Source organism: Grampus griseus, assembly GCF_964374135.1.
Source record: "Grampus griseus genome assembly, chromosome: 2".
Taxonomy (NCBI): Eukaryota; Metazoa; Chordata; class Mammalia; order Artiodactyla; family Delphinidae; genus Grampus; species Grampus griseus.
In genome coordinates, this window is record NC_139018.1 from 139,150,146 (window position 1) to 139,176,502 (window position 26,357).

Below are 26,357 nucleotides of genomic sequence, written 5' to 3' on the forward strand. Positions count from 1 at the left end.
CACAGAGAGGCCTGGAGGTTTCAGGGGGCATGGGAGATACTGGCTGAGGGGCAGGAAGGGAGTGGAAGAGCCCAGCAGTCGGTGGTTGGCAGCTACGTTGTTTCGTAGGAGGGCTCAGGTCCACCTCCAGCCCCCAGCCCCACTCCTGCCTGCTTTTCTCAGCATGTGGCCACCAAGACTCCTGGTGGCAGGCTTCCTGCAGCCAGAACCTGGCTTGGATGCCCACTTTGTCTATAGCTCCTCCTCCATTCTCAGGCAGGTCCCCTGGGATGAAAGCGGAGGGAGAGATGGAGGCACCCTGGACCGGGCCAGCAGGTGGAGTGCCGCTCGCCTTGCTCTTTTGTTCCCAGCTTGATCAGCACTGGCTCCTTGGGGAATGCTGGAACAGTCTGTGGAGCCTGCAGGGAGAGAGCCAACAGCAGCGGGCCACTGTCATGTTCTGCAGTAGCCCCTCGGGCACCTTTTCCTTTTCTGAACGAGATGGGCAGCATTAGAAGCAACCGGTGACAGCCTCTCTTTTCTCTTTCCTTAAACCCCAGCATCCTCTCCTGCCACATCACTCAGCCTGTGTCCCAGACACAGCTCTTTCCAAACTCTGGTCTTTGAAGAGGTCAGATAACTACGATAAGAGCAATGATAGCGACCTGGAGAGACCCCAGTTCCTCCACTTGCGCTGTGTGGCTTTGAAGATCCTGAACATCTCTGAGCCTTAATTTCCTCATCTATTAAAAAGAGGGAAGTAACTGCACCTGTCTGTAGAGATCTCTGAAGGGTCAGATGCAAAAGACATGAGAAAGGGCTTGGTGCATTCCACAGAGGGAGCAAGGAAATGTTAGTTGATGGAAAAAAAGGAAGGAGAGAGAGATAAGGAAGGAAGAAAGGGTCTCGCCTGAGTTGATCTACTGAACAGAGCCAGACCTGTCATCTCCACTTTTATAAATGAGGAAAGTGAGGCTCAGTCTCTGGGGTGAAGAGTTCCTCAAAGTCACTCTTCCAGTCCCGGGTGCTTTCCACAAATTACCGTGTCTGTCCAGTAGGCACATAGTCTGACTCTGAGTGCCTCTCCCACCAACCCCAGCATGCCGCTGTGGGTGGGTGGGTAGGGGGGTGTGGGAGCTCACATCCTCATTTCTTGATGCTTTCTTTTTGCCCCTTTGCTGGTGGCATCTGATTCCCAGAGTTGGGCCCCCACTGACAAGCCAAGCCCATGCTCACCTGCTTCTCACTTGCCCTGGGAGTTTAAGGTTCTGAGGGCTTGAGGGTGGGGTCCTCAGAATGGAAGACAATACTCTTCTGGTCCTTGGGCATCTGCAGAGAGAGGAGGCAGCTCCGAGGGCCCTGCTCCAGGCCGGGCAGGTGTACCTGGTGGAACTAGAACAGCCTGGGCAAGTCAGGAGCAGCAAATGGTGTGTGGCGGGCGCCACCTTGTGATCACCGTGCAGTTTGCATGCCGCAAAGCAGGGCAGTCTTTCACACAGGTATCTGGCTTCTAGTTCACTTAGCCACTGTCCAGGGTGCTAGGGCACTGCAAGGCCAAGGCACAGTCCTTGACCCACTAGAGCAATGGGAAGGCATTCAAGTGAAGTGCACAGTGACAGTAAGAGTTGTAAATGCACGCAAGAGACTGATAACCCAGCCTGGGGGGATTCCATTGTGCTGAACACACTTTTTGAAAGAGGCGTAGCAGTGTGCCAGGTGAGAGGCAGCACGGCAAGCTCCCTGAAGCGCGGGCAGGTCCAAAAGTGAGGTAGGGGGAGATGCAGGGGCAGCCAGAAGTGGATTGGTAGGTGCAGTAGGGGTGGGGCAGATCAGCCCAACCTTGGCCTCAAGTCTCAGATTTGATCCTAAAGACTCCCTCATCTGTTGTCCTGGGGAATATCTGTCTCACTTCTGTCCTCTGGGAAGCCACCTTATCTCCCAGGTAGACTATCCAGAGGCCAGGGGCCATGGGAATGGCTTGATGGTGGCTTACTTCCATCAACACGGAATTATATTACTTGAAACTGAGCACTGCTGAAGAGTATACAGCACGGAGAAGATGTGAACTTAGAATAAATTATGAAGATCAAAACAGAACCAAGAGGGAATTCCCTGGTGGTCCAGTGGTTAGGACTTGGAGCTTCCACTGCTGCGGCCGCCCCAGTTCAATCCCTGGTTGGGAAACTAGGATCCCACAAGCTGTGCAATGGCCAAAAAAGAAGAAAAGAAAAAAAATAAAACAAGAGAGAACTTCTACATATGGGAATTGATAATGTTTTTTAGTTTATTTCATCAGCATTAAATCTGTGTGGTTTCTAATTGTGGTGTCTGAAATAGTTTAAGTTCTGACTTCAAATATAGAGTGAAAATAATTACACTGCTAAAAAAATAAAGTTTATTCAGAATGTAATAACACAAAACACTTCTTATGATAGAGAGATAAAGAACAAGAGCAGGATACCAAATCGAGTATAATATCATCTCAGCTATGTATGAAAAATCAATGCCGATTTTAAAAAAAGGGCTGGAAGGAAATATATCGAGACTATTAATAGTGCTTGAATGAGGGTGATGGGATTTCTTTCTATTTTTCTCTATTTCCAGATTTTCTTTAATGAGCTTCTATTCATGTTATAATTTAAAAAATAATTTAAAGAGAGTGAATTGAAAAGGCTTATTAGTTATGTACATAAAATTGGATTACCCTGAAAACTTCTGGTATGATTTTAAAAATACAGAGCCAACTAATCATAAGAGATGCAAATCAAAACCACAATGAGCTATCACCTCACACCTGTCAGAATGGCTATCATCAGAAAGTCTACAAATAACAAACGCTGGTGAGGATGTGAGAAAAGGGAACCCTGGACACCGTTGGTGGGAATGGAAATTGGTGCAGCCACTATGGAGAACAGTATGGAAGTTCCTCAAAAAACTAAAAATAGAACTGCTATATGATCCAGCAATTCCACTGCTGGATATATATCTGAAGAAAATGGAAACACTAATTTGAAAAGATATATGCACCCCAATGTGCATAGCAGCATTATTTACAATAGCCAAGATATGGAAGCAACCTAAGTGTTCAACAACAGATAAGCAGATAAAGAAGAAGACATGGTATATAGAGAGAATGGAATATTACTCAGCCATAAATGAAATGAAATTCTGCCATTTGTAACAACATAGATGGACCTGGAGGGTGTTATGCTTAGTGAAATAAATCAGAGAAAGACAAATACTGTACGTTATCACTTATATGTGGAATCTAAAACATAAAATGAATGAATGAATATAACAGAACAGAAACAGACTCACAGATACAGAGAACAAACTAGTGGTTACCAGTGGGGAGAGGGAAGGGAGGAGGGGCCAGATGGGGTAGGGGATTAAGAGGTACAAACCACCATGTATAAAATAAGCTACAAGGATATAGTATACAGCACAGGGAAATATAGCTATTATTTTATAATAACTTTAAATAGAGTATAATCTATTAGAATATTGAATCACTATGCTGTACATCTGAAACTAATATAATACTGTAATTCAACCATACTTCAGTAATAAAATAATACAAAGCCAAATGAAGGACCATGATGGGCAGACCCTTGTCTCAGGGGCCACAGACACAGGCTAGGTCCTTGCCCTTGTCAGGAGGGGGAAGTGCAGGAGGCAAGAAGGGCCCTCTATGTCATCCTCCATCACCTAATGCAGGTAAATACCTCTAATAATGATTCGTGGGGAGGAAGGCCATCCTGATGTCACAGAAAGCCCAGACTGTGGCATGTTTTTTGTTTTTTGTTTTTTGATGTACGCGGGCCTCTCACTGTTGTGGCCTCTCCCGTTGCGGAGCACAGGCTCCAGACGCTCAGGCTCAGTGGCCATGGCTCACGGGCCTAGCCGCTTTACGGCACGTGGGATCTTCCCGGACCAGGGCACGAACCCGTGTCCCCTGCATCGGCAGGCAGACTCTCAACCACTGCGCCACCAGGGAAGCCCTGTGGCATGTTTTTAAAGAAACTGAGTTCTGTGACATTCTACTACTTTTAGCTTCTAGAACAATGTTTCTCAAGTTGGATTTTTGTACTGACACTTCTCTGGATGCTGGGAGAAGTGTTAGTATAAGACCACCTGGGAGCTTGTTCCCATGCAGAGTCCCAGGCCCTACTGAAATGGAATTTCTGGGCTAGCCTCTGGGAAACTGAGTTTTTCCAGGTGGTTCTTATGGATACAGAGGCTAAGCACTGCACTGTGATTCTGAACCCAGGCTGTATATTAGATTCACCTGGGAGGTTTTAAGTACTGAAAAATTCTAATGCCCAGGCCCTTCACAAGACGAATTAACTCCAAGTCTCTGGAGGCTGAGACCTGCGCTTGGAAACTTTTAAAGCTCTCCAGGTGATTCCAATGTGCATGTAAGGACCCAAACCCACTGGTCTTGGGCAGTGGTTCACAGATGAGTTTTTCATCAGAGTCAGGTGGAGGGCTTGTAAACAGCCCTGGGCCCCACCTCTTGAGCTGTGAAATCAGGAGCTTTGGGTGGGACTTGAGAATTTATATTTCTCACGAGCTCCCAGGTGGTGCTTCTGCTCTGGGGAGCACAGGGGACTAGGCTTTGGGAATTACTCTAGAATGCTCTAGAATGAAGCCTTCAACCCCCAGGAGACACAGCCTCCTGGATAAAGGAGCAGGATGACACAGGCTCTGTCCCCCAACCCTCAGCTTCCTGCTTCCCAGGCCCCAGCCCAGCTGATGTGGTCCAGGGAGAGGGGAAGGCAGCCACCCTTGTGTGGGGGGACAAGTCAGTAAAACTCACCTCCCAGTAGATTGCATCCTCAAAGCAGTTCTCATCAGCGGCTTGTCCCCAGAATGGCAATTTCAAAATGACCCCTAAAGGAAGTTGGAGGTCAGGGATAACTTCTTCTCTACCTACCCAGCCCTTTCCCTTGACGGAAAAATCCCCTCAGTCTCACCGCTATAAGTGCAGAGACAAAGGGTTTCTGGGAGCCTCAGCTGACCTCTGGCACACACTCTTAGGTCCCCCAACCACAGGCTCCACCTTCTCTGGCCCAGGCAGTCCCACTCACCTACGATGATGCCGCCCACCAGGGCCATGGCCAGCGACACAAAGAGACCAGCAGCCTGGAACTTGCCCTGTGTGCTTGCGTTCCAGCTCAGTGTGGAACTTCCAAAGCCAAAGGCAAAGGCAAGCCTGGGGTGGAAACAGGGGGCAGGTCAGGGCCCCACGGAGAGGCCAAGTCACCGCCTGCTGCCACCCCACACACGAGTGGACACCAAGGGCCTCAGCCTTCCTGTCTACAAAATGGGGGCACTGGAAAGACCAGATGATCTCTAAGATCCTTATGGAAGGACAGAGGTTGAGGAGAGAAGGCCCATGAAATAGTGGTCCAGACTGGGCAAGAAAGGGGAGAGAGACACAGTCTTGGACCCGAAAGGAACAGTAGGAAGGAAGAATGGAGAAGGAAGGAGGGAGCTCAACCTCCCTCTGCCTCCTCCATTCTTACCCTTCCTGCCCATACAGCTCAGTGTTGGCAGAGGCTGCCGTCACAGCACCCACAATGCCACCTATGATGCCGGGCATGCCATGCAGGTTGTGAATGCCACACGTGTCCTGGATCCGCAGCCGGGACTCCAGGAATGGCTGGAAAGGGGAGATAGGTGCTGCTCAGGCAGGGGGCTGTGGCACGATGTGGGGAGGCCAGGATTCTGGAGGCTCCAAATACAGAGAGATCCCGGATTCCCCAGTCCCCCACCCCCTCCCTAGGGACTGCCCCCCACTGTCAGGAACACAGAGACCCCAGCATTCTCCAGCCCTCAGCCCCTGGCCTGGGGCCCTCACCGTCAGGTACACAAAACCCAGGGTGGAGATGATGCCGCAGATGAAGCCAATGATGAGGGAGCCGTAAGGCATGAGCATCATCTCGGCGGCAGTGCCCACGGCCACCCCTCCTGCGAGCGTGGCGTTCTGGATGTGCACCTGAGCAGGGCAGGCAGAGCGGGCAGGAACTCAGTCCTCTCCCAGAGTAGCGTCCTGGAGGAGCTGACCCATAGCCCAAGTTGACCTCCTATGCGTGGGTGCCACCTGGGAGCCAGGGATGGCTCAGAGTGCATCTCAGCAAGCCAGGAGACTGCAGAGGGCTCCAGCCTGGGCCCAGGCTTCGGACAGCCACCCCTGTGTTCTCTGCACATGTGCCACCCACACCAGCGCTCTGGGCTTTTTCCGTGTGCACAAATCAGTGTTCTTGTGTCCATGCCAATGAGTTCCATCAGCACATCTGCATGTTCCCTTTGTATCTGGCTGCCACACATCCCTGTGTGCCCAGGTTTGCATGTCTGATGTTCTCTACGTGCCCGTGTGCCAATGTCAGGTACCTCTGGGGCCTATTTATTCACACGCACCCATGTCAGACTCTGTGAGCCTACACCAGCACCAGTTGACTCTCTGAGCGCCTACCTGCGCCATGGACTGTGTCGCTGGCTTGTGGGGATGTTGTTTCCTCTCCACAACAAGCCCAGGAGGTAAGTACAGTTATCTTTTGACGTTTACAGATGAGGAAATTGAGGCACAGGGAGGTTAATGGACTTGCTGAAGACCACACAGCTAGCAAGGGGCAGAAAGGTGTCTTGATCCAGGTCTTCGTGGAGCCACAGCCCCTGACCTTGACCCTATTCCATGTCCCTCCCTGCATGTGCCCACGTCAGCGTGTCTGATTCTCTTCCCCCTGCTTCCTGAGTCCCCACCTCTCTGTGCAGTGATCGGCCAGTGCATCCAGGGGCTCGAGGCTGTGTCCCGGAATAACGGGTACTCCTGGCAGTGTCTCGACACACATGTGCCCATGTCTAGAAGCTAGTGTCAGAATGGCAAATAGAGAGGCGGTTGTCTTTTTACAGAAAAATCTACCAACACCCATGGGGTTTGGCCCCTCCCGCTAATGACAGAAACACATGTCCCAGTGGCGTGATATGAAGGACACTGGGCAACATCACATTCCCACAAACCTCCCAAATGCATCGAAGGGATACCCCCCTTTGGTGTGTGGGATAGGGCAGGTGAAAGCAGTGCTAGGAAGGCTGAGGGCCAGTGTCTGGGGGATCAGAAGTTGGCAGAGGGGAGGTGCTCAGTCCAGAAGAGCTGTCAGCACCCAGGCTGTGGGGAGGAGAAGGAGAGGAGCCAGTTCATCCAGAGCAGCCGGCATAATAGAACCTCCAAGAACGTGGTTCTGGACTCTGCCTAAAGCCAGCTATGTCATCTGGACAAATCATTTCTCCCGGAGCCTCCATTTCTTCATCTGCAAGATGGGTGCGATAACCCTTATGCTGCCTGCTGCACAGCGCTGTCGGCGGGGCATGGTAATCAGTGCCCACTGGGCACAGGCAGTCGTGGCCACAGCTCCCCCCAAGGCTCCCCACTGCTCCCCCGCCCCACGCTCACCATATCCAGCTTGCCCTTCTTATGCAGGACGCTGGACAGCGCCACCGCAGTGAGCACACAGGCTGCCAAGGAGCAGTAGGTGTTGATGACAGCTCGGTGCTGGGCGTCTCCGTGATTGGACACAGCTGAGTTGAAGCTGGGCCAGTACATCCACAGGAAGAGTGTGCCTGGCCAGACCAGACAGGGCCGGTGGGCCCGGGAGAAGAGGTGTTAGATGGGCCCAACGGAGCTCAGGCAGACATCCTGTCCTTTAGCTACAGAGATGTCAGATGACTCACACGCCCCAGCTATTTCCCACCCCTGCAGCTTTATTCATGCTGGGATCTTCTTAGAAGGCCGTCCCTGCCTTACTTACTACCTAACTCCCACTGAGCCTTCCACTCTGCTCCAGGAAGTCTACCTTGACCCCATAACTGGGCAAAATGCCTCCCACAGCACCTTGAGGGAGAATCCTTTTCTCCACTGTAGGGAGATTATCTGGTGGCATGGCCATCTCTCTACTACACTGTGAGGCGCTCCTTGGAGGCAGGGCTGGGTTTTAAGAGACCAGAGAGGGTGGCTGATACGTATTCTCTGGAATGAATGGACACTGGAAATAGGAATGTACACCTTGCCTAGCCTAGGGATGGAGTGAACAGTTCCTGGTTACCACTGTGTCTGCCCTGGGACATCCTAGGGAACACACAGGATGACTGACCAACTTCTTCCAGCCCCATGGGGGAAAGGGACAAGTATCTGGGATCCTGGAAGTATCTATAGGCGACCTCTGTCTGCACTTCCTCCAAAGGGAGCTGGCAGCCACCTCACAGAGCGCATGGGGATCAGCTGTGAACATGGCAGCCTGAACTGCTTATGGTGACCTTCACCCGTCACAGTGGTCCTCACCCGACATGGCAGCCCTCAGTCATCAAGGCGACCCTCAATCATTATGGAAGCTCTCACCGATCATGGCAAAGAGGTCCGAGTGGTACACAGAGCTTGGCCTGTCCTTGCTCTGATATAGGTTGGGTCGGTAGAGGATCCAGGTCACTGTGAGCCCAAAGTAGGCGCCGAATGTGTGGATGGTCATGGAGCCCCCTGCATCCTTCACCTGGGGTACAAGGGGCCTGTAAGACTCTGACACCTCCTCTCTCTCCCTCCTCAGAGCACTCTCCCACCTCCCCCTACCCACAGACAGAAGTTCAGCTGTCTTTTGACTCCACAGGCTACAGGAGGGAGCCTAGGGCCCCTTATAGACCAATCAACTGGGAAGGGGAGAAAGTGGGGATCCCCTGTACAGCTATACTTCAATAAAAAAATAAAGAGGGGGATCCATGAACCCAGGCTGTAAGCCTGTCAGCAAAATGCCAGGGCATCCTCACCCAACAGATGAGGTTTATGGCCAGATGGGGAACCCAGGCCTGGAAAGGACTTGCTCGGTCACACAGCTGGAAGAGGTAAAGCCAAGCTAGGACCCAGGGCAGCGCCCTATCTGGTCTGTCACCCACTAGTTTCCAGCTTATCTTAATTCCTGGGACCTCGCCGCTGCCCTCTGGGGTCTCCCCTCTCCACATTTCCTCCTACACACCACTCCTGGCCCAACACCACCCCATCCGGACTGCCATTACCTGTCTCCCCTGCATCCTATCATGCTCCTTGTCCTCCAACCTCCCAGCCCACCGTCCACCCCATCCCCTCTCCTCTCCCCTGTCCCCCAGAGTCAGAGCAGGCAGATTTGGTGCCCTCCCCATCTGTCCATTCCTGGGCCTCCTGCCCTACCCGACTCAGCCCACTGCACCTCTGGACCTTAAGTCTCAAGTTCCTCCTTTACAAAGTGGGGCAGGTCCTAGTGACTTAGCAGAGCTGTCTTGAGGATGAAACTAGACAACTGGTGTAAAGCACTTGGCAAGCATGTGGCACTCCACAGGGGTGGATGATTGACTGATTTAGTCTTCCTCCCTGCCCCCAACCTCCCCTCTCTTCATCTTCCTCTTCTTCCCCACTCAGGAAATCTCCATCAGGATCACAGACTCGCTTCTTCGCTTTAGATGGGAAACCCAACCTTGTGTCCAAGGTCACAGAGCTAGCTGTTGAATAGTTGACAGAGCTGAGTTTCCTGACTCCCAGCCTGGTGGGTGCCTCTACTAGCTATGTGACCTTTGGGGAGCCCCTTACCCTCTCTGAGTCTCAGTCTTCTCATCTGTAACATGGGGGTAATAATTGTGTCTATCTCAGAGATGAGAATTAAATGAGATAACCCACGTGAAGCATTCAGAGCAGGGCCCAGGCAAGGGCAAGTGCTCCTTAACTGTCAGCAGTCATTATTGTGTTTAAATTTGGCTCAAAGAGAGGCCAGAAGACTGTCATGGATTGAAAGAATTTCTGCAGCAGATCAGGGAGGGGTTTTGAGGGCGAAAGGATCCTTCTCTGCCTCTAAATTCACACCCAGGATACTACTTCTCAGCCAATTTCAGATCTCATCTGTTGACCCCACTGTGTACCCCCTCACCTAGCCTCACTTCTTTCTCTCTACCCACCCCAACCGGTCTCCAAGGTCTATTTGTTCACCTTCCTTATAACTCTTGTATCATCCACTTTCTTCTCCTTGTACTAACCCAGTCCCATTATCTCTCGCCAGGGTGACTAAAACAGCCTCCTAACTGGACCCTTTGCCTCCAACTGTTCTCTTCACCACAGCCAAAGTGACATTTCTATTACATGTGTCTGACCACGTCACTCTCCTGCCTGAAACCTTCCATAACTCCCGACTGCCCTCATGGTAAAGTGGAGACTCTTTGGGACTTCCCTGGTGGTCCAGTGGTTAAGACTCTGCGCTTCCAATGCAGGGGACTCGGGTTCGATCCCTGGTTGGGGAACTAAGATCTCACATGCCGCATGGTGCAGGCAAAAAACAAACAAACAAAAAAATAAAGTTGAGACTCTTTAACACAGCCTCTGAAAGTCTGAAGATCCATGTTCATCTCCCTACCCCGTTTCCTCTGCCTCAAATGCCCTTGCTCATTCCTTTGCCTGGTTATCTCCTACTTGACTTCTAGCTTTGATATCTCTTCCTCCAGGAAGCCTCCCTGACCTGCCAGGTGCTGGTTCAGGCCTTCCTCCCCTCCCTCCAGGCCACCTAGCCCTGGAGCTCAATCCTTGTCTCACTGCATGGTCACTGTCTATTTGCTTCCTGGCCCCCTCACTAGACTGTGAGCTCCTTCGGATCGAAACGTGAGTCCTGCTCACCTCTGTATCCTAGTGCCTGGAGCATTGCCTGACATGCAGTTAGACTCCAAAATTCATTCCCTCCACAAATATTTCTTGAGAACTTATTAGGCATTGGGCCAGGTGCCAGGAATAGAGACTGTCCAGATAAGATAAGGTTTCCCATCCTTATCATATAAGGATACATGCTATGAAGAAGATAAATTAAGGCAATGAGAGAGAGAGTGACTGGGAAGAGGTAAGGTAGAAGGCAACACTGGGTAGGAGAATCTGGGAGGGCCTCTCTGAATAGGTGAGATTCCAGTTTAGACCACAAAAAAGGACTGGGGTGGGGGGATGAGCATTCCAGGTAAAGGGAACAGCAAGTACAAAGGCCCTGAGGTGGAACCAAGCTTGGTGTGTTTGAAGAGCAGACAGCAGGGTATGGCCAGAGCACAGAAAGATGGGGAGACAGTAGATGATAAGCTTGGAGAAAAGGCTGGGACCAGAACATGTAGGGCCTTATAACAAGTTTGGATTTTATTTGAAGTGAAATTTTAAAAACCAGTGTTTTAATCCGGGGAATGGTCTTATATGCATTATTAACAGGTCACCATGGCTGCTGGTGGAGATTAGCCTGAGGTGGTGGGTGCGGCAAGGATGAAGCCAGCGAGGGACTTACTTCCCTGGCCATCCAGTAGTTAAAACTCTGCGCCTCCACTGCAGGGGGCGTGGGTTCAATCCCTGATAGGGGAACTAAGGTCCCACATGCCTGGCACGGCCAAAAAAATAAATAAATAAAAGGATGAAGACAGGGAGATGAGTCAGGAGGAAGGGATATGGTGGCTTGGACTAGTCTGGTGGCTGAAAAAAAATGACAAAATGAATGATTGAATGTAGGGTGGCCTGAAAACAAAAACCCTGGCAGTGGGACTTCCCTGGTGGTCCAGTGGTTAAGACTCTGTGCTTCCACTGCAGGGGGCATGGGTTCGATCCCTGGTTGGGGAACTAAAATTCTGTGTGCACAGCATGGCTGAAAAAAAACGAAAAGAAAAAGAATGGAAATCATGTGCTCACAATAGTGGAACAAAAAAGATTAGGGTCCTGGATCCCAGATGATACTGAGGAACCACTATACAAGCCCTGATCTCCCTGCTTCTGAGAAATAAACTTTTGTATTAAAAAACAAAAAACTCCCCAAAATCCTGGGGGTTTTCAGGCAGGGTCCAAATATAGGGGAGCTGGGGGCTAAGAAATGGATGGGGTCCCTGAATAATCCCTACACCTGCAAATATACCAAAGAGGTGTCTGAGCAAGAGTCAGCAGCCTAAGGTGCCCCTTACCTGGGCCAGTGAATTGGCCAACTCCAGGGGGCATCATTCCTGCCATAGAGGTCCATGTGAATGGCACCTCTGGAGTTGTGCAACCTGTGAAGCTATACATATCCACCTTGGCCACTCCCCTGGAAACTTTTCTTACTGATGTGCCCCTTCAATATACTGTGCCTTTTTCTTGGCAGAGCAATCTGGGAATATGTGTGTGGAAGAGGATGTGCAGGAACATCCCATTCTTTCCATCTGATATACAAGAAAGAGAAAGAAGAGAGAAAATCAACATGTGAGGAACCACTTCTCTGCCTAGCTGGTGGACTGATGTACCAGGTGGACTATCATTCCTGCCCAATAAATGTCATTACTCCCGCTTTACAGATGAGGAAACTGAGATTCAGAAGGTTAACTGACTTGCCAAGCTTGAATTGAATTCAGCTGGCATGTCTCCCCAGCTCTCTCTTTCTCTGTCCCCCTCCTGCCCCCACCCAAGTGTCCCTTCCACCCCCATCCCTGTTCTGACCCCTGCTCACCTCTAGCAGGCTGAGGAGAATGAACTCATTCACTGAGAAGAGGGTCACTTGGAAGAGAGTCATGATGAGGAGCTGGACAGGGCTGACTTTGCCCAGAACTGCCCCAAAGGCGACACAGACAGAGCCCACACAGAAGTCCGCATTGATGAGGCTGTGGGGAGACAGGTCAGGGGAGGGGCTGAGGCCACAGCAAGAAGTGGCACTCCAAGCCCTGGGGTTGAACCTAGACTTTGGTCACTTGTGGGTTTGGGCTTGCGGTCTAAACTTTCTGAGCCTCAGTTTCATCATCTGTGGTAATGGGCACATAGCATCTTAGAGCTACTCTAAGAATTGAAAGAGGGCTTCCCTGGTGGCGCAGTGGTTGAGAGTCCACCTGCCGATGCAGGGGCCCCGGTCCGGGAAGATCCCACATGCCATGGAGTGGCTGGGCCCGTGAGCCATGGCCGCTGAGCCTGCGCGTCTGGAGCCTGTGCTCCGCAACGGGAGAGGCCACAACAGTGAGAGGCCCACGTACAGCAAAAAAAAAAAAGAATTGAAAGAAATAGCATGTGAAGTATCCAGCACAGCAGTGGTACATAATAGATGCCACACCCTTCCTTTGCGGCCCCATCTCAGGCCCCCACGCCTCCTTGCAGGCAGCTTGCGTTTAAGGCATCCAAGTGGTCTGGCTGCTGTTGTTGAATGTGGCCCATATTTGGGGCCTTGCCCTGCCCTCCGTCTTCTACCTGCCCTTCCAGAACCTCTTCTCACCTGCCTCCTCTTCAGGAAGCCTTCCCCAATTCCTCTAACCAGATGTGGTCTCTGCCTCCGAATCCTTATCTCTCACTGTGCACACACCTCTCCTGCTGGCTACCAGGGCCTTGCTTGGGTTTGAGTTATCGTGACCTCCTCCTCACCTTACTTGGGAGAGAGGATATGTGTCCAGGGAAGAGAGAGGGGCCTTCCTGCAGGCAGTAGGGAGCCGGAGGCTGGGTGGAGGGAGGGGGCAGAAAGGCCAACAGAGAGAATGGAGGCAGAGGGGCACATAGGCGCTCCTTAAGTGTGAACCCTGAAAGCCCAGCCAGCCAGCAGAGGTGGACATCATGTGGTCAGAGGAGACCCTGTTTCCATCCGTGTGTCCGCTTTGCCTAACCCAGGCCTCTGTGGGCCCTGCCAGCAGCAACGCTGTCCTGGATTCCAAGGCAGACTCTCAGCGTGGCTCTCCGAGTCATGAGCGTTGTTAATTGGGGTTCGTGTAAGAGCGTTGTTAATTGGGGTTCGTGTAAGTACAGCAGGGGCTACTACTTCCTTAAGGCAGTCACATCCAGGGGAGTGCCCCTCCCCCACGTTCAGGTGTGTGTGTGTGTGTGTGTGTGTGTGTGTGTGTGTGTGTGTGTGTGTGTTGTGTGTGTGTGTGTGTGAATCAGGAGGTGAGAAGTAAGAAGCCAGCTGATTGTAGGGTCAGTGCGTGGAGTGGGGGCAGGGCACTGTTCCCTCAGGGTCCCTCCCCAGACAAAGGATGTTCACTGGAATGTACGCTTCACTATGAGCCTTGTTCACTGCTGAGTCCCCAGGGCCTGGCTGCATGAACAATGACAGCTGCTAAGTGCCAGGCACCTAAATGCCTGCTCACTACTGCTCAGGCCCTCCTGTACCACATCTGAACCAATGATGGGAAATGGAGGCTTAGAGAGGCCGAGTTATTTGCCCCAATTCCCATAACTGCAGCCAGAAGACCATCTGACAGAGGTGACCACTAGGAAGGAGTGAGAGGGAGAGTACCAAAGCCCACACCTGGGCCATCAGCTCCCAGGAGATGGAGACCTGGATTTCACCTCTCAGGCAGAGCCTGCAGAGGGGAACTACCCTGGAGTGACAGGTACGATCTGGAGGACTCGGCAGCAGGGACAGGACAGAAGCCAGAAGAAGGGTCCACAGGTCAGGTCTGGGGGCGACATGCTCATCTCAGCCCTGGGCACCATAGATCAGCTCTGGCTCAGTTGGTGAAAATCATTTCCCTGAAAACCAATTTGCCAAAACTCAAGTTGTCAAATGACTAACTTGTTAAATAACTGGTTCAAAAAACTTAACTCACAAAAGTTTACAATAATTCCCTTTGAACATTTTAAAAAGCATTTAGCCATAGCTATTTTGCTGTGGTGGCCAATTAAATATATTACAGATATTTTTTATGCTTTGGGTCTATGGCTTTGGGAATGAGAATTTCTTGTGTATCTTAAACAGTAGAGTGATATGCATGTCACGGATTTTATATACAAAAAGACTGACTTCTTGGTTCCGAAACATTTCCTATCTAGTCGACTATTTTTCCTGTTTCTCTTAATTCATGGAGTCACTAACTGGCTTAAGTGAATTAATATTTTGCAAATATTTGGCATATGTTTAAAATTTCAGGCACCTGGCTTATGATACCTGGTTGGTGCCCTATATGTGACAGCAGGGATTTGCACTTTAAACGTGGTTTATAACAATTTGCCTCTAAACCCTTTCTGTGAACTTGGTTTTCTGATTTTCTCCCATGCAACACAAATTGCTATAGGTTTCACAAGTTGCCATGGCCTAGAGAGTTTGATAAATGAGACATTCAGTGAAGTGACTGCTTGGCAACTTGGTTTTTGGCAAGTTGGCAAATTTATTGTATAACCTGGTGGTGGTGTTGGGGGGAGGGATACACTGAGGCTCCTAGGAGGTCTCCTCAGACAGAGGGAGGAGCTGAGTTACCTGATGTGAGGGGGTGGTGGTATTCACCAGACCAAGAGATTATCACAGAGAAAAGTGATGTGGATAGAGGTGAGAAGAGATGGGGATAAGGTGCCCCCTGGAGGCTGAGGCAGGGAGGGGCTTCAGTCTTCGGTCTCCACACCTGCTTCTGCTCTTTCCTATGCCTGTTCCGTGGGTGGGGATACAGGCAAGTCAGGGAGAGGGCAAGGCAGGGAGAAGCACCCCATTCCGTCCACAATGAACCTTAGGAGGCTTGTTCAGGCAGCCCTACACTCCTTCCCCTCCTCTGCCACCCGCAACACCGCCCCCTCCATGGGTTCCATGGGCTGAGGTTTCTCAGGGCAATTTTGATGTTTGATGTGTCAAAGGGGAGGGTCTGGCTCTGGCCCCTGGAGAGAAGAAGCCTGGCCTTGTGTCCCTGCAGCCTGCGTCTTAGGAGGAGGGAAAGCCTCCAACAGCACTTGGACACCATTAGAACTCCCACCTTGGGGACTCGTTGATCAGGAAGTGAGTGAGCGAGCGTGTGTGGTGTATGTCGCAGGGCCCCGGGTACCCTGGATGGACGATGAGGACCCAACTCACAGCCCCAAGCGCCGGGCTCCGCCCCTGGACCCTCCCCTCACCCGGGGCCCCGCCCACTGTGCCCGCCCCGCCGCCGGCGCCGCCCTTACTTCTCCACGCCCAAGAGAATGTAGCGTCCGTCAAAGGAGTGGAACCATCCCTGCATGAGCAGCGCCCACTGGATGCCGAAGGCCGCCAGCAGGAAGTTGAAGCCCACGGCGCTGTAGCCGTAGCGCTGCAGGAAGGTCATGAGGAAGCCGAAGCCCACGAAGATCATCACGTGCACGTCCTGGAAGCCTGCGGGGAAAGCGCAGCCGAGGGTCTTGGCGGCCCGGCGAAGACCCACCGTAGCCTTGGGTCTGGGCCAGCTCCGCCCGACATAGAGCTTGTGTCTTCCCTGCCGCTGGCCGGGGCGGGCCGCCCCCGAAGCCGGTCCCGCCATGCCCGCATCTGGATCCTGAGGCTAGGCGCAGTAATGAATGGCTCTACTGCAAGTAGAGCAGCCATTACTACCCCCATCAAGTCATAATATACAAACTACTATGTATAAAACAGATAAACAAGGTCCTACTGTATAGCAAAGGGAACTATTCAATAGTTCTATTCAATATATTGAATAGAAACTATTGAAACTATTCAATATATTCAATAGCCTGTAATAAACCGTAAAGGAAAGAATATGAAAAAGAATGGACTTCCCTGGTGGTGCAGTGGTTAAGAATCCACCTGCCAATGCAGGGGACATGGGTTCAGTCCCTGATCCAGGAAGATCCCACATGCTTGTGGCAACTAAGCCTGTGAGCCACAAGTATTGAGCCTGCACGCCACAACTATTGAGCCCACGTGGTGCAACTATTGAAGCCCGCGTGCCTAGAGCCCGTGCTTTGCACCACCACAATGAGAAGCCCGAGCACCGCAATGAAGAGTAGCCCCTACTCTACACAACTAGAGAAAGCCTGAGCGCAGCAACAAAGACCCAATGCAGCCATAAATAAATAAATAAACTTATTTTTTAAAAATTTATTAAAAAAAAGAAAAAATATATTTATATATATGTATAACTGAATCACTTTGCTGTACACCAGAAACTAACCTAACATTGTAAATCGACTATACTTCAATTTAAAAAAAAAAGGCCTTCTGGAGTGGACTGGTCTAGGGGAACAGAGGTGGGCCCCCCGACTTTAGACCACTTAGACCACTGGGTTTTAAGGCCAAGAAATGCCTGAGGTCCCCCTCGGGAGATGACAGCTCCCCCTCACCACTCTCACCAAGGGTGGGCGTGGGCAGCTAGGCATTTCAAACTGGGGCCAGGCTGTGGATTACACCCAGGGTCTAGGGCCTTGCCCCCTCAACTCCATTCTTCTACTATGGAGAAGTTAGTCTTATCTAGCCTAGGAGTCCCTTGACTGGCCATGCTCATCAGTTGATCACCCCCAGAAACATCGCCACATCCCACCCCCACTCCCAGCAAGCACACCTTCCAGCATCACTGAGACCTGAATTAGATGTCTCTGGAAAGTCACTTAACATACTTGATTCTCAGCACCTTCTGCAATGCTTACTCACAGACGTTGCAGAGATTAAATGCAGATGTGTATGTAAAGCACCTAGCACAGTGTCTATCCCATAATAGATGCTCCAAATGGGCATGTCATTATTTATTGCTACTTGATTATCATTTATTGTTACTTAGGTATAGTCTAATTCTCAGTTCTGACCCAACCCTTCTACCAACAAGCTCAACAAGCTTGTGGCCTCAACAAGCTACTTCCAGGACTTCCTGGGCGGTCCAGTGGTTAAGACTTTGCGCTTCCACTGCAGGGGGCATGGGTTCGATCCCTGGTCAGGGAACTAAGATCCCGCATGGTGCAGCAAAAAAGAAAGGAAGGAAGGAAGGAATAAGGGAAGGGAGAAAGAAAGAAAGGAAGGGAGAAAGAAAGAAAAGACAAGTCACTTCCCCTCTCAGAGCCTCAGTTTTCTCAATGATAAAACTAAAGGGATGGATTAGAATGATCTCAAGTGTCCTCCTAGGGCTAACATTGCATGGTTCTAGATTCCCAGAAAATAACAGAAGGCAAAGAGCTTTGAGAAGCAAAGACAGCTACAAAAGTATAAGCCACTAAAAGGAACTACCACAGGTGTCACAGGACACAGGGGCCAGATGGAAGCGCTCTCATTGGCCAATTCTGGGACAATTTGAGCACCAAAATAATTAGGTTACCATAACAAATTAAAACCATAAAAAAATAGGAACTCAGAATAGGTAAATATATAAATGAGATAGCAGGGAGGGCTCTTGCTTACAGCAGAATGCTGCCAGCCTGACAGTTAAATGTGGAATGAGCGCTGAAGTTGGAAAATCATAATTTTCACAGCAAAGATTCCATCAGTGGATGCTGAAATCCAGGGACAAATTTTTATGAAGAGCAGGACATTTGCCTTGTCTTAAAATGGTCTCCCTATAGACTGCTTATGAGTTGCAAGGGAGGGGAAAAAGCACCCAGTAATTATACGGCAGAGAAATTGGGCAACATCTTGACTGGGTGATCAAAATGAACATCACCAGTGAGGGACAGATGGACAATGTGCTCCTTTAGGGAGATACTCTGAAAAGGACATATCCCCTCTGTGGTGCTCTGGCTGAGAATGCATAATCCCACTCTAACCGTGAGGAAACATCAGACAAAAAATGAGCAACATGTTATTAGAAAGGGGTGAGGCTGTATTCTTGAAAAAAATCAATATCGTAAAAGATAAAGAAAGGCTGCCCATTTTGAGCATCTATTATGGGACAGACCCTGTGCTAGGTGCTTTACATGCACAGGAATGGTCCAGATTAAAGCGGCTAAAGAGGGAGAGGGAAGGGTAAGCTGGGACGAAGTGAGAGAGTAGCATTGCCATATATACACTACCAAATGCAAAATAGATAGCTAGTGGGAAGCAGCTGCATAGCACAGGGAGACCAGCTCGGTGTTTTGAGACCACCTAGAGGGGTGGGATAGGGAGGGTGGGAGGGAGGCACAAGAGGGAGGGGATACGGGGATATATGTATACGTATAGCTGATTCACTTTGTTATTCAGCAAAAACTAACACAACATTGTAAAGCAATTATACTCCAATAAAGATGTTAAAAAAAAGAAAAAGAGGCTAAAGAGACAGGTCAAATAAATTCAACACCTAACACTAGACTGGATCCTGGACTTGGCTGGGGTGGGGGGTGGGTGCAGGTGCAGGGGAGTGCTACAAAGGTTGTTACTGCGCCAACTGACAAAATTATATAGGGACAGTATATTAAAGTACTGTGCAATGTAAATTTATGAAATTGATCACTGTGGTTATAGAAGAGAATACCTCTATTCTTAGGAAACATTGTGGAGTAATTAAGGCTACAAGACCATGATGTGTACAACTGACTCTCAAGTAGTTCAGGGAAAAAGTAAGTGTGTGTATGTGCTTGTGTTTATGTGGGAAAAGAGAGAGAGAGAGAGAGAGAAGAGCAGATAGCTTAATCGGAGTTAAAGAGTATACAGTGTTCTTTGTACTATTTTTGTCTTAGCAACTTTTTGTAAATTTGGAATGATTTCCAAATTAAAACATTTTTTGAATAAAAGTGAACTGCAGAGCCCACCAGACCTGGCCTACCCGCCTGCCTCCTCATTCTTCCTTTCCTCAGTCCTCCCCTCCCTCCTGTGCCCCGGCGTCACTGGCCTCCCTTGTGCTCGGTCCCACTCCGGGTCTTTGCCCGTGGTGGTCCCTCCACCTGGGATGCTGTTCCCACAGAATGGCCAAGCAACTTCTCTTCCTGCAGATCTTGGCAAAATGTCACCTCATCACAGAGGCCTTCCTGACCCCTGAGTTTAAACTTGGTTCTTTCCCTCACAGCACCCTCTTGTTTCTATTCTAGTTCTTATTACAATTTGTAGTTAGGTTTGTTTGTCTAGACCTCCAGACTATAAAGCTCAAAGAAGGCAAGGCCAAGCCTGTTTTGTTCACTCTGGTATTCTCCATTGTCTATGAGAGTGCCCAGGTAGATGTCCCATAAAAATCCAGGAATGAATGAATGAATGAATGAATGGTTACTGTCATGATCTCAGCAGCACCCAGATATGCCAGCCTAGGGCCCAGGTGGGATTTCACCATCAGGGGAGGCTGCAGGCCTTCTACCGTCCAAAGTCTCCTACCCACTGGGCGGATAGGCCCTGGTGCCCACAGCAGCCTGGCGATGCTTACGCTTGCCAGCCCCCATCTGCCCTCATCTGTCTCCCCTGCAGGCTTCCCTGAGGCCCAGGCCACAGCCATAGACCCCTTGGCTAGCAGCTACCTGGACGAGGCTGAGAGAGGAGGCCCTGGCACATTGCTGGGTAAGGGTTGAGGGCATAGCAGATGATGCAAGAGAGCTGTGGGTGTCGCCCCAGTATGGTGCTCTGAGCTTTGCGCTTCTTGCGCAGACCTACACAAACAAACAGCAGCTCAGCTTAGGTTCACAATGTGTGCAGCTGATTTCATGTATTATCATGTTTCATGGTTTATCACGTTTCTAACTGTTGTGGAGGAAGCTGAGCTAATGTATGTGAAGCACCATACACGGTGTTATGGTTATTCTTGGGAAGAACTGATGGGTGACAGACTGGAAAGAGAGGGAGAAGACACATTCAGACCACAATTACAAAAGCAGGGAGGGGACGTGGCAGGAGGGCAGAGCTGTGGGTAAACACAAGGAAGGAGGAGGAGGTTGCCGGGGTGGGAGGGAGGTGCTGGGACTAACGCTGGTTGTGGGAGTCTGAGATGACCCCAGGGGTGGTGGTGAGTGTCGGGCAGGGTAATGTGGGAGGAATGGATCCTGGCCTTGGGGCTTGGAGCTGGGGTCTGAGATCAGGCAGACCTGCAGACAGAGCTGGCAGCTGGAATGTGGGAATGGTGAGTGGGAGCCAGAAGCCGAGGATCTGCTAGCTTGCCTTGAAGCTAACAGACCAGACAGGGAAGCTGCTGGCAAGGAGGTGGGGGGAACCCCTGGAAAAAGGTAGCATCACAGAAGGTGGGGGCCATTCAAGGAGCGGGGTGTCAGCTGTTTGGTGGCAGAGGAAGCATGCGGGCAGGGGCAGGGCTGAAGAGTACTGGAGGCGGCCTTCCTGGGGGGTGATGTGCAGTTTCAGGGCTGCCTTCGTTCTCCCTGTGGAGCAGAAGAGAGGCCTCAGCTTCCCAGGGCTTCTCCCTAACTGTCCCCACCTGGCCAGTTCTCTGTCCTTCTCTGTGACTCCCTGGCTGTCCTGACCTCTGTCTCCGACCCTCTCTGCAGGTGTCTCTTTCTCCTCCCCCCACCTCAGGCACACAGATGCCAGCTTCTCTCTCCTTGGGCACCTTCCCTATCCATTCTCTTGCTCATCTCTCTTTATCTCCCAAAGTTCTCATTAGAAGTACCATTTTATTAACTTATATTTCATAAAGTTTGATGCTACTGAAAATGCTTTTAATAATAATGGTCTGGGGACTTCCCAGGAGGTCCAGTGGTTAAGACTTTGCCTTCCAATGCAGGGAGTGTGGGTTCGATCCCTGGTTGGGGAGCTAAGATCCCACATGCCTTGTGGCCAAAAAATCAAAACATAAAACGGAAGCAATATTGTAACAAATTCAATAAAGACTTTAAAAATGGTCCACATCAAAAAAAAAAAAATCTTAAAAAAAAAAAATAGTGTGAAGGTCCGGAGTGCATGAACTTCAGCAGGGACATACCTCTCTGATCTGCAGTTTCTTTTTCTGTAAAGTGGGGGATAGTAACAGAGCTCAGAGGTGTGTGGTGCACATTTGATTGGTCATCCAACCAAAGCCCTGGGCATAGGCCTGGCCCTTTAGCCGTTGTGCAATCATATTAACTACTGTAATACTTCTGTTTTTCTCTTTCAAGACTGACTAGGTGCTTTGCATTGCGTTGGCGACTTGCTGGAGGACAGTGTAAGTTGTTAAGACACCTCTCCCCTCTTCCCCCTCCTTCCCCAGCCTGGAGTGACTCAAGCAGCCCAGCCCAGAACCTGCTCTCCACTGGGAGGTCCCTGATCGGGCGAGTCTGGCACCTGGCATCCAGCTCTGAGAGCTGCCACAAGGGGGCACCAGTACACAGCTGTTCTGCACCCACTTCCTTGCTCACTCTTCCCTATGGGTCCCTAATGAAGCTGGCCTGAAGCTGGCCAAGTCTCAAAAATCTCTGAAGCCTGAGGACAAATCTTCCCATGCTGACGGGCTATGGCAGCGCTTCCTCCTCTGCTGCCTCAGCACAGCAGGAGTGGTGCCCTGCAGCAGCCTGGGTACCAGCCCTTCCCATGCTCTATAGGCCAGCCCAGCCTAACCTGTTGCCTTTGAAACCTACCGGCCAGCCCCTCAATTCCCCAAGGCTCTGTGCCCACCTCCCCCATGCCTCAGAGCCGACCAGAAAACCACCCCATCACTGCAAAACCTCCTGGGGAGGTGGCTGGGGAGTAGCAATGCGGCAGAGACTGGGGGAAGCTGGTTGGCTGTGCAGTGGGAGGGCTTGGCCTTGCCCCTTCCTGTGCCACTGACCAGCTGGGCAAGTCTCTAACCTCCATCACCGGCACCATAAAATGGAAACAAATACACTCCCTGCCTGACAGAGCATGCAAAAAGCACTTGTAAGTGGGGAGAGCACAAAGGAATTTAAATGCTATAATAGTTCAAACTAATATTGGAAGAGACATTCCTCGGCCACATCTCTAAAGGGATGCTGAGCCTGCACTTAAACACCTTCAGCAACAGAGCACTCACTCCCTTCTGAGTAAGCTCGATACCAGCATTTACTGTCCTCTGTTTTCATGCCATGAGACGTGCCCTCCCAGCCACCCGTCATCTTCAATCTTCCAGGAGAGCCTGTGCATTAAAGAACATTCCCACTTCACAGATGAGCATACTGAGGCTCAGCATGGTTAAGGAGGTGGCTTACTCCATTTAGTGATGGACCCAGATCTGTTTAATTCCAAAGTCAACCACCAGGTTACACTGCCCTCTGCTTGTGGGAACATTGGTCTTTTATTAAGTGGAGTTGAATCTGAGGTTCAGGTTCCCAGGAGCACAGGTCAAGCCTTGTTGCCTCGGTTTCATGAAACAGTCCTTCAGGTTTGAAACTGTGGCATCCTCTACCTTGGGTGATCTCCCTTCTCCCTTAGTTTTCCCAGGAGGCTTCAAGAGCCGAGGCTCTGATGGCTCCTCCTCAGGCCAACCTCCCCCAGACACTGCCTGGAGACCCCCAGGCCCCAGAGCACCAGCCCAGGAGGAAGTTCGTGTTCAGCAGCCGGTGCCTGCAGCACGGCCTTTGAGGCCACTGCCAGGGCAGGTCCCCAGCTGGTTCTGTGCCTGCCGCCAAGGGGCCCACGCTTGGGGAGTTGTCCTCAGGCACTCCCGGGCCCCAGCCTGAGCCAGCTGGAGCGGTACTCCTCTGGAAACCGAGATGCCCAGTGTACTCCACTAATCCCTTGGGCGGGAATGAGGCCCACACAGGTGTTGACAGCCTGGAACCAAGGATCCCGAAAGTACCACAAGGGCTGCCCTCACTCCCCGCCCCTGGGAATTGCCTTCAGGCCCAGGAATCCAGGCACAGGGCCCCACCTGGGCTCCAACTCCTAACCATGGCCACTGGGAGCAAGAGGGGCAGGAAGAGAGGGAAAAGGTGAGACTAGGGGGAGGAGGGCAGTGTAGCAGGGTGGGCTCAGGTCCCCGGAGCTCCTACTCTGGCTCACTAGTTTCCTAGCTGAGTGACTTTTGCAAGATACTTCCCCTCTCTGGCCTTAGTCTCCTCACCTGTAAAATGAGAGTCATAACATTGCCTTCCTCGTGCGGTGGCGGTGATGACTTATGGAGAGATTGCATGTTGGTTTGAGTTGCTGCCACTACTTCCCGCCCTTGCCAAGGAATCCTGAGGCCGAGATTCTTTCCCTACACTCCTCTCCTCTCTGTCACTTCCTGCTCAGATGACAAAGAGCGCCCCGGCCGTGGCAGGAGAAACTCAAGGCCCTCATTGATGGCTGGGACTACCTCATCCCGCTTAGCGACCTCCCTCCCAGTCTTTTCACAAACTTAAGCCACTCAGCCCACATCCCCGCATGCTGTTTCCATGGACCCCTTAACTGCCCTGCTTTCCCCTCCTCACCATCCCACTGCTCTCCAGGAAGCTGTCACAGATCTCTTCTGCACAGAGCACTTGACCCCCTTGCTGAGGCCTGCGGTGTCGGGGTGTACCTCTCTGACCAGAGTGGCCATAAGCCCTGGTTTGCTGAGACAGTCATGGTTTATGCCTGTGTCCTGGCAAATTACTACTAGCACAAATTTCCTACCTCTTCACTCTCCAAAGTGTCATCTGGTTGATAAATTATACGGCCATCCCATAGATAAGTGATCACTGAGTGAATAAAAGTAGAGCATGCATGCAAGGAAGTGGGTGGGTGTGGAGAGAGTGGGGATAGGAGCTGGGGAGATGTGAGGATTGTACCCCCTACTGGCGTGGTTCTGTAGCTCCTATTAGAGGATCTTGAGACCTTCCACTGCACAGACACATGGGGGACCTATAAACGCCCATGGGAGGCCTTGGCCCTGACGCTTTACCAAGGGGCTGGCTCTGTGCCCAACAGAGAAGCAAGAGCTGGAGGGAAGGAGTGAAACAGGCAAAGGAGGGTCTCAAGCTTGCCTGCCTCACCATTTGCTGGGTCAGTCCCCCGCCAAGAAGCATAAAAGTGGGCAATGTGAAAGGTGGATTTGGAGTCTAAGCTCCAAGGCTACAGCTGTCAAGATCTCTTAAAACATGGCCCTGAGTGGAGCCCAGTAGGGGCTGTGGTGTCACCAATGCTGGGCACCCTCTTCTCTCACCTCCCTTCTTTTAGGCACCATATTTCTGTTAACGAAGCCTGTGATTTTGCTGGCTTTTTGGGAGGCACTTAATGTGGCTGGCTCCCACAGGGCCTACAGTCTCCTCCACCTCTACTTCTTTTCATGCAGGCTGCCATCCGGAATGTGTGTACTTATTTAACTGGATCTGAGTACAATGGGTAGAATCCCATTACTGAGGGTGTATAAGCCATGGAGGGAAGACCAGTTTGTGTAGGTGACTGTTCCAAAACCAATAGTCCATGACTATGTGAGCACCAACAGTTAGAAAGATTGTCTTTGGCTGCTGGTAGATGATGTAGAAAACTAGAAAGCACAAGGGCATGAAAAGAGTCCTGGGCTGGGGAGTCTGGAGGTTGGGCCGACCCGAGTGACCTTGGGCCAGTTCTTCTAACTCCTGAATCCCAGGGCCTCTGTGTTTAGTGCTCTTCTAGCAATTGCTCCATTATGAAGTGAGGACTCCATGCCCAGCACCAGGCCAGAACTTTATGTGCAAGGTCTCAACCCACTCCTGGGAGGTAGGATCTATTATTATCGTCACTGGACAGATGAGGAAATAGAGTTTCTGCATTGTTGACATTTGCCTAAGGCCACGCACCCGGTTAATGGCAGAGCCATGATAGAGGTGAGGTCTGGTGATTCCAGGGCCATGCTCTTAACCACAGCACCACAGATGCGAGAGAATTCAGGGGTGCTCTTTCTCCCTCTCCAAGCCAAAAGGTGGTAGGTGCCATGGTCCCCCACACCTCTCCCAGCAGCAGGGCTGGTAGGCCAATGAGCCACCCCTGCAGCCCTCGACATTGGAACTACCCCCTTAACATGGAGAGCATGGGCACAGCTGGACAAGGGAACCAGAGTCACCCACTGGTTGGTGACCAAGATTAGACTCAGGTCTTTGGAAGATATCAGGAAGGGCTCTCTGACAGGGAGGCTGGAGGTCTCTGGCAGCACCTGGAAGGAGTGAGCTCTCCCCGGTGAGTTTTCAGGGGGTGAAAGGAATTTGTGTACATCGGGCCACTTCCCAAGCTTGATCTCCAGACACTGGGAAGTCCCCCTGGTGGGGAGCCTAAGAGGGGCGCGGCAGGGGGGCCTGTGGGCAGCATTTCCTCCTCTGCTCCCGCCTGCCTGCCCGATGTTCCTGAGCAGCAGGCTGCGGAGGTGAGGCTAGGCGGGGCCCTCAGCCCGGTGGGGACAGCTCGGATATGCCGCAGCTGGGCCTGCAAGGTGGTGGTACTTACTCGGGTACCGATAGTAGAATTCGTTGTCCAAGTCGCTGGAAATGTTCCTGGACATCCTCTCCTCGATCCAGTGGGCGTCGGCATCCAGGTCATAGCGCACGAACACGCCGAAGAGGACCACCAGGGCCACCTGCAGGAGCAGGCAGATGACCGGCAGCCGCCAGCGGAGATTGGTGTTCCAGGCCATGCTGCAGGGGGCGCCTGGCCGGGACGGGCAGCAGGCAGTTCGGAGGCTCGGAGGCGAGAGAGGCTTTTAAGACTTGGGCAGGGGCGGGGCGGCCGAGTCCGGTTGTGGAACAGCTGATCCGGGGGCCGCCCGCGCTCTCGCCCAACCGGGGAGGGGACCCGCGGCCCGCGGCTCGCCCTCCGCCCAAGGGCCCCCGCGCTGGGGTGGTGTTGACGGTGGCGGGAGTAGGGACCGAGAGGGCAGAGGGCAGGGATTAAGGCGTCCAGCCTCTGTGGATCCCATAG

At 51.4% G+C, this 26,357-nt stretch overlaps 1 protein-coding gene across 1 annotated transcript; it reads right to left on the reverse strand.

Annotated features, from left to right (window-relative positions):
- Window positions 1-1,239: 1,239 nt before the first annotated feature.
- RHCG (Rh family C glycoprotein) lies at window positions 1,240-26,073 on the reverse strand (the record flags this gene model as incomplete). The annotated part of the gene is made up of 10 exons (XM_082648039.1): window positions 1,240-1,308; window positions 4,799-4,872; window positions 5,070-5,194; window positions 5,508-5,644; window positions 5,843-5,980; window positions 7,436-7,602; window positions 8,378-8,525; window positions 12,480-12,630; window positions 15,872-16,058; window positions 25,887-26,073. The coding sequence occupies 10 exons, from the start codon at window positions 26,071-26,073 to the stop codon at window positions 1,240-1,242; spliced, it is 1,383 nt and encodes a 460-aa protein (XP_082504165.1).
- Between the last annotated feature and the right edge of the window lie 284 nt (window positions 26,074-26,357).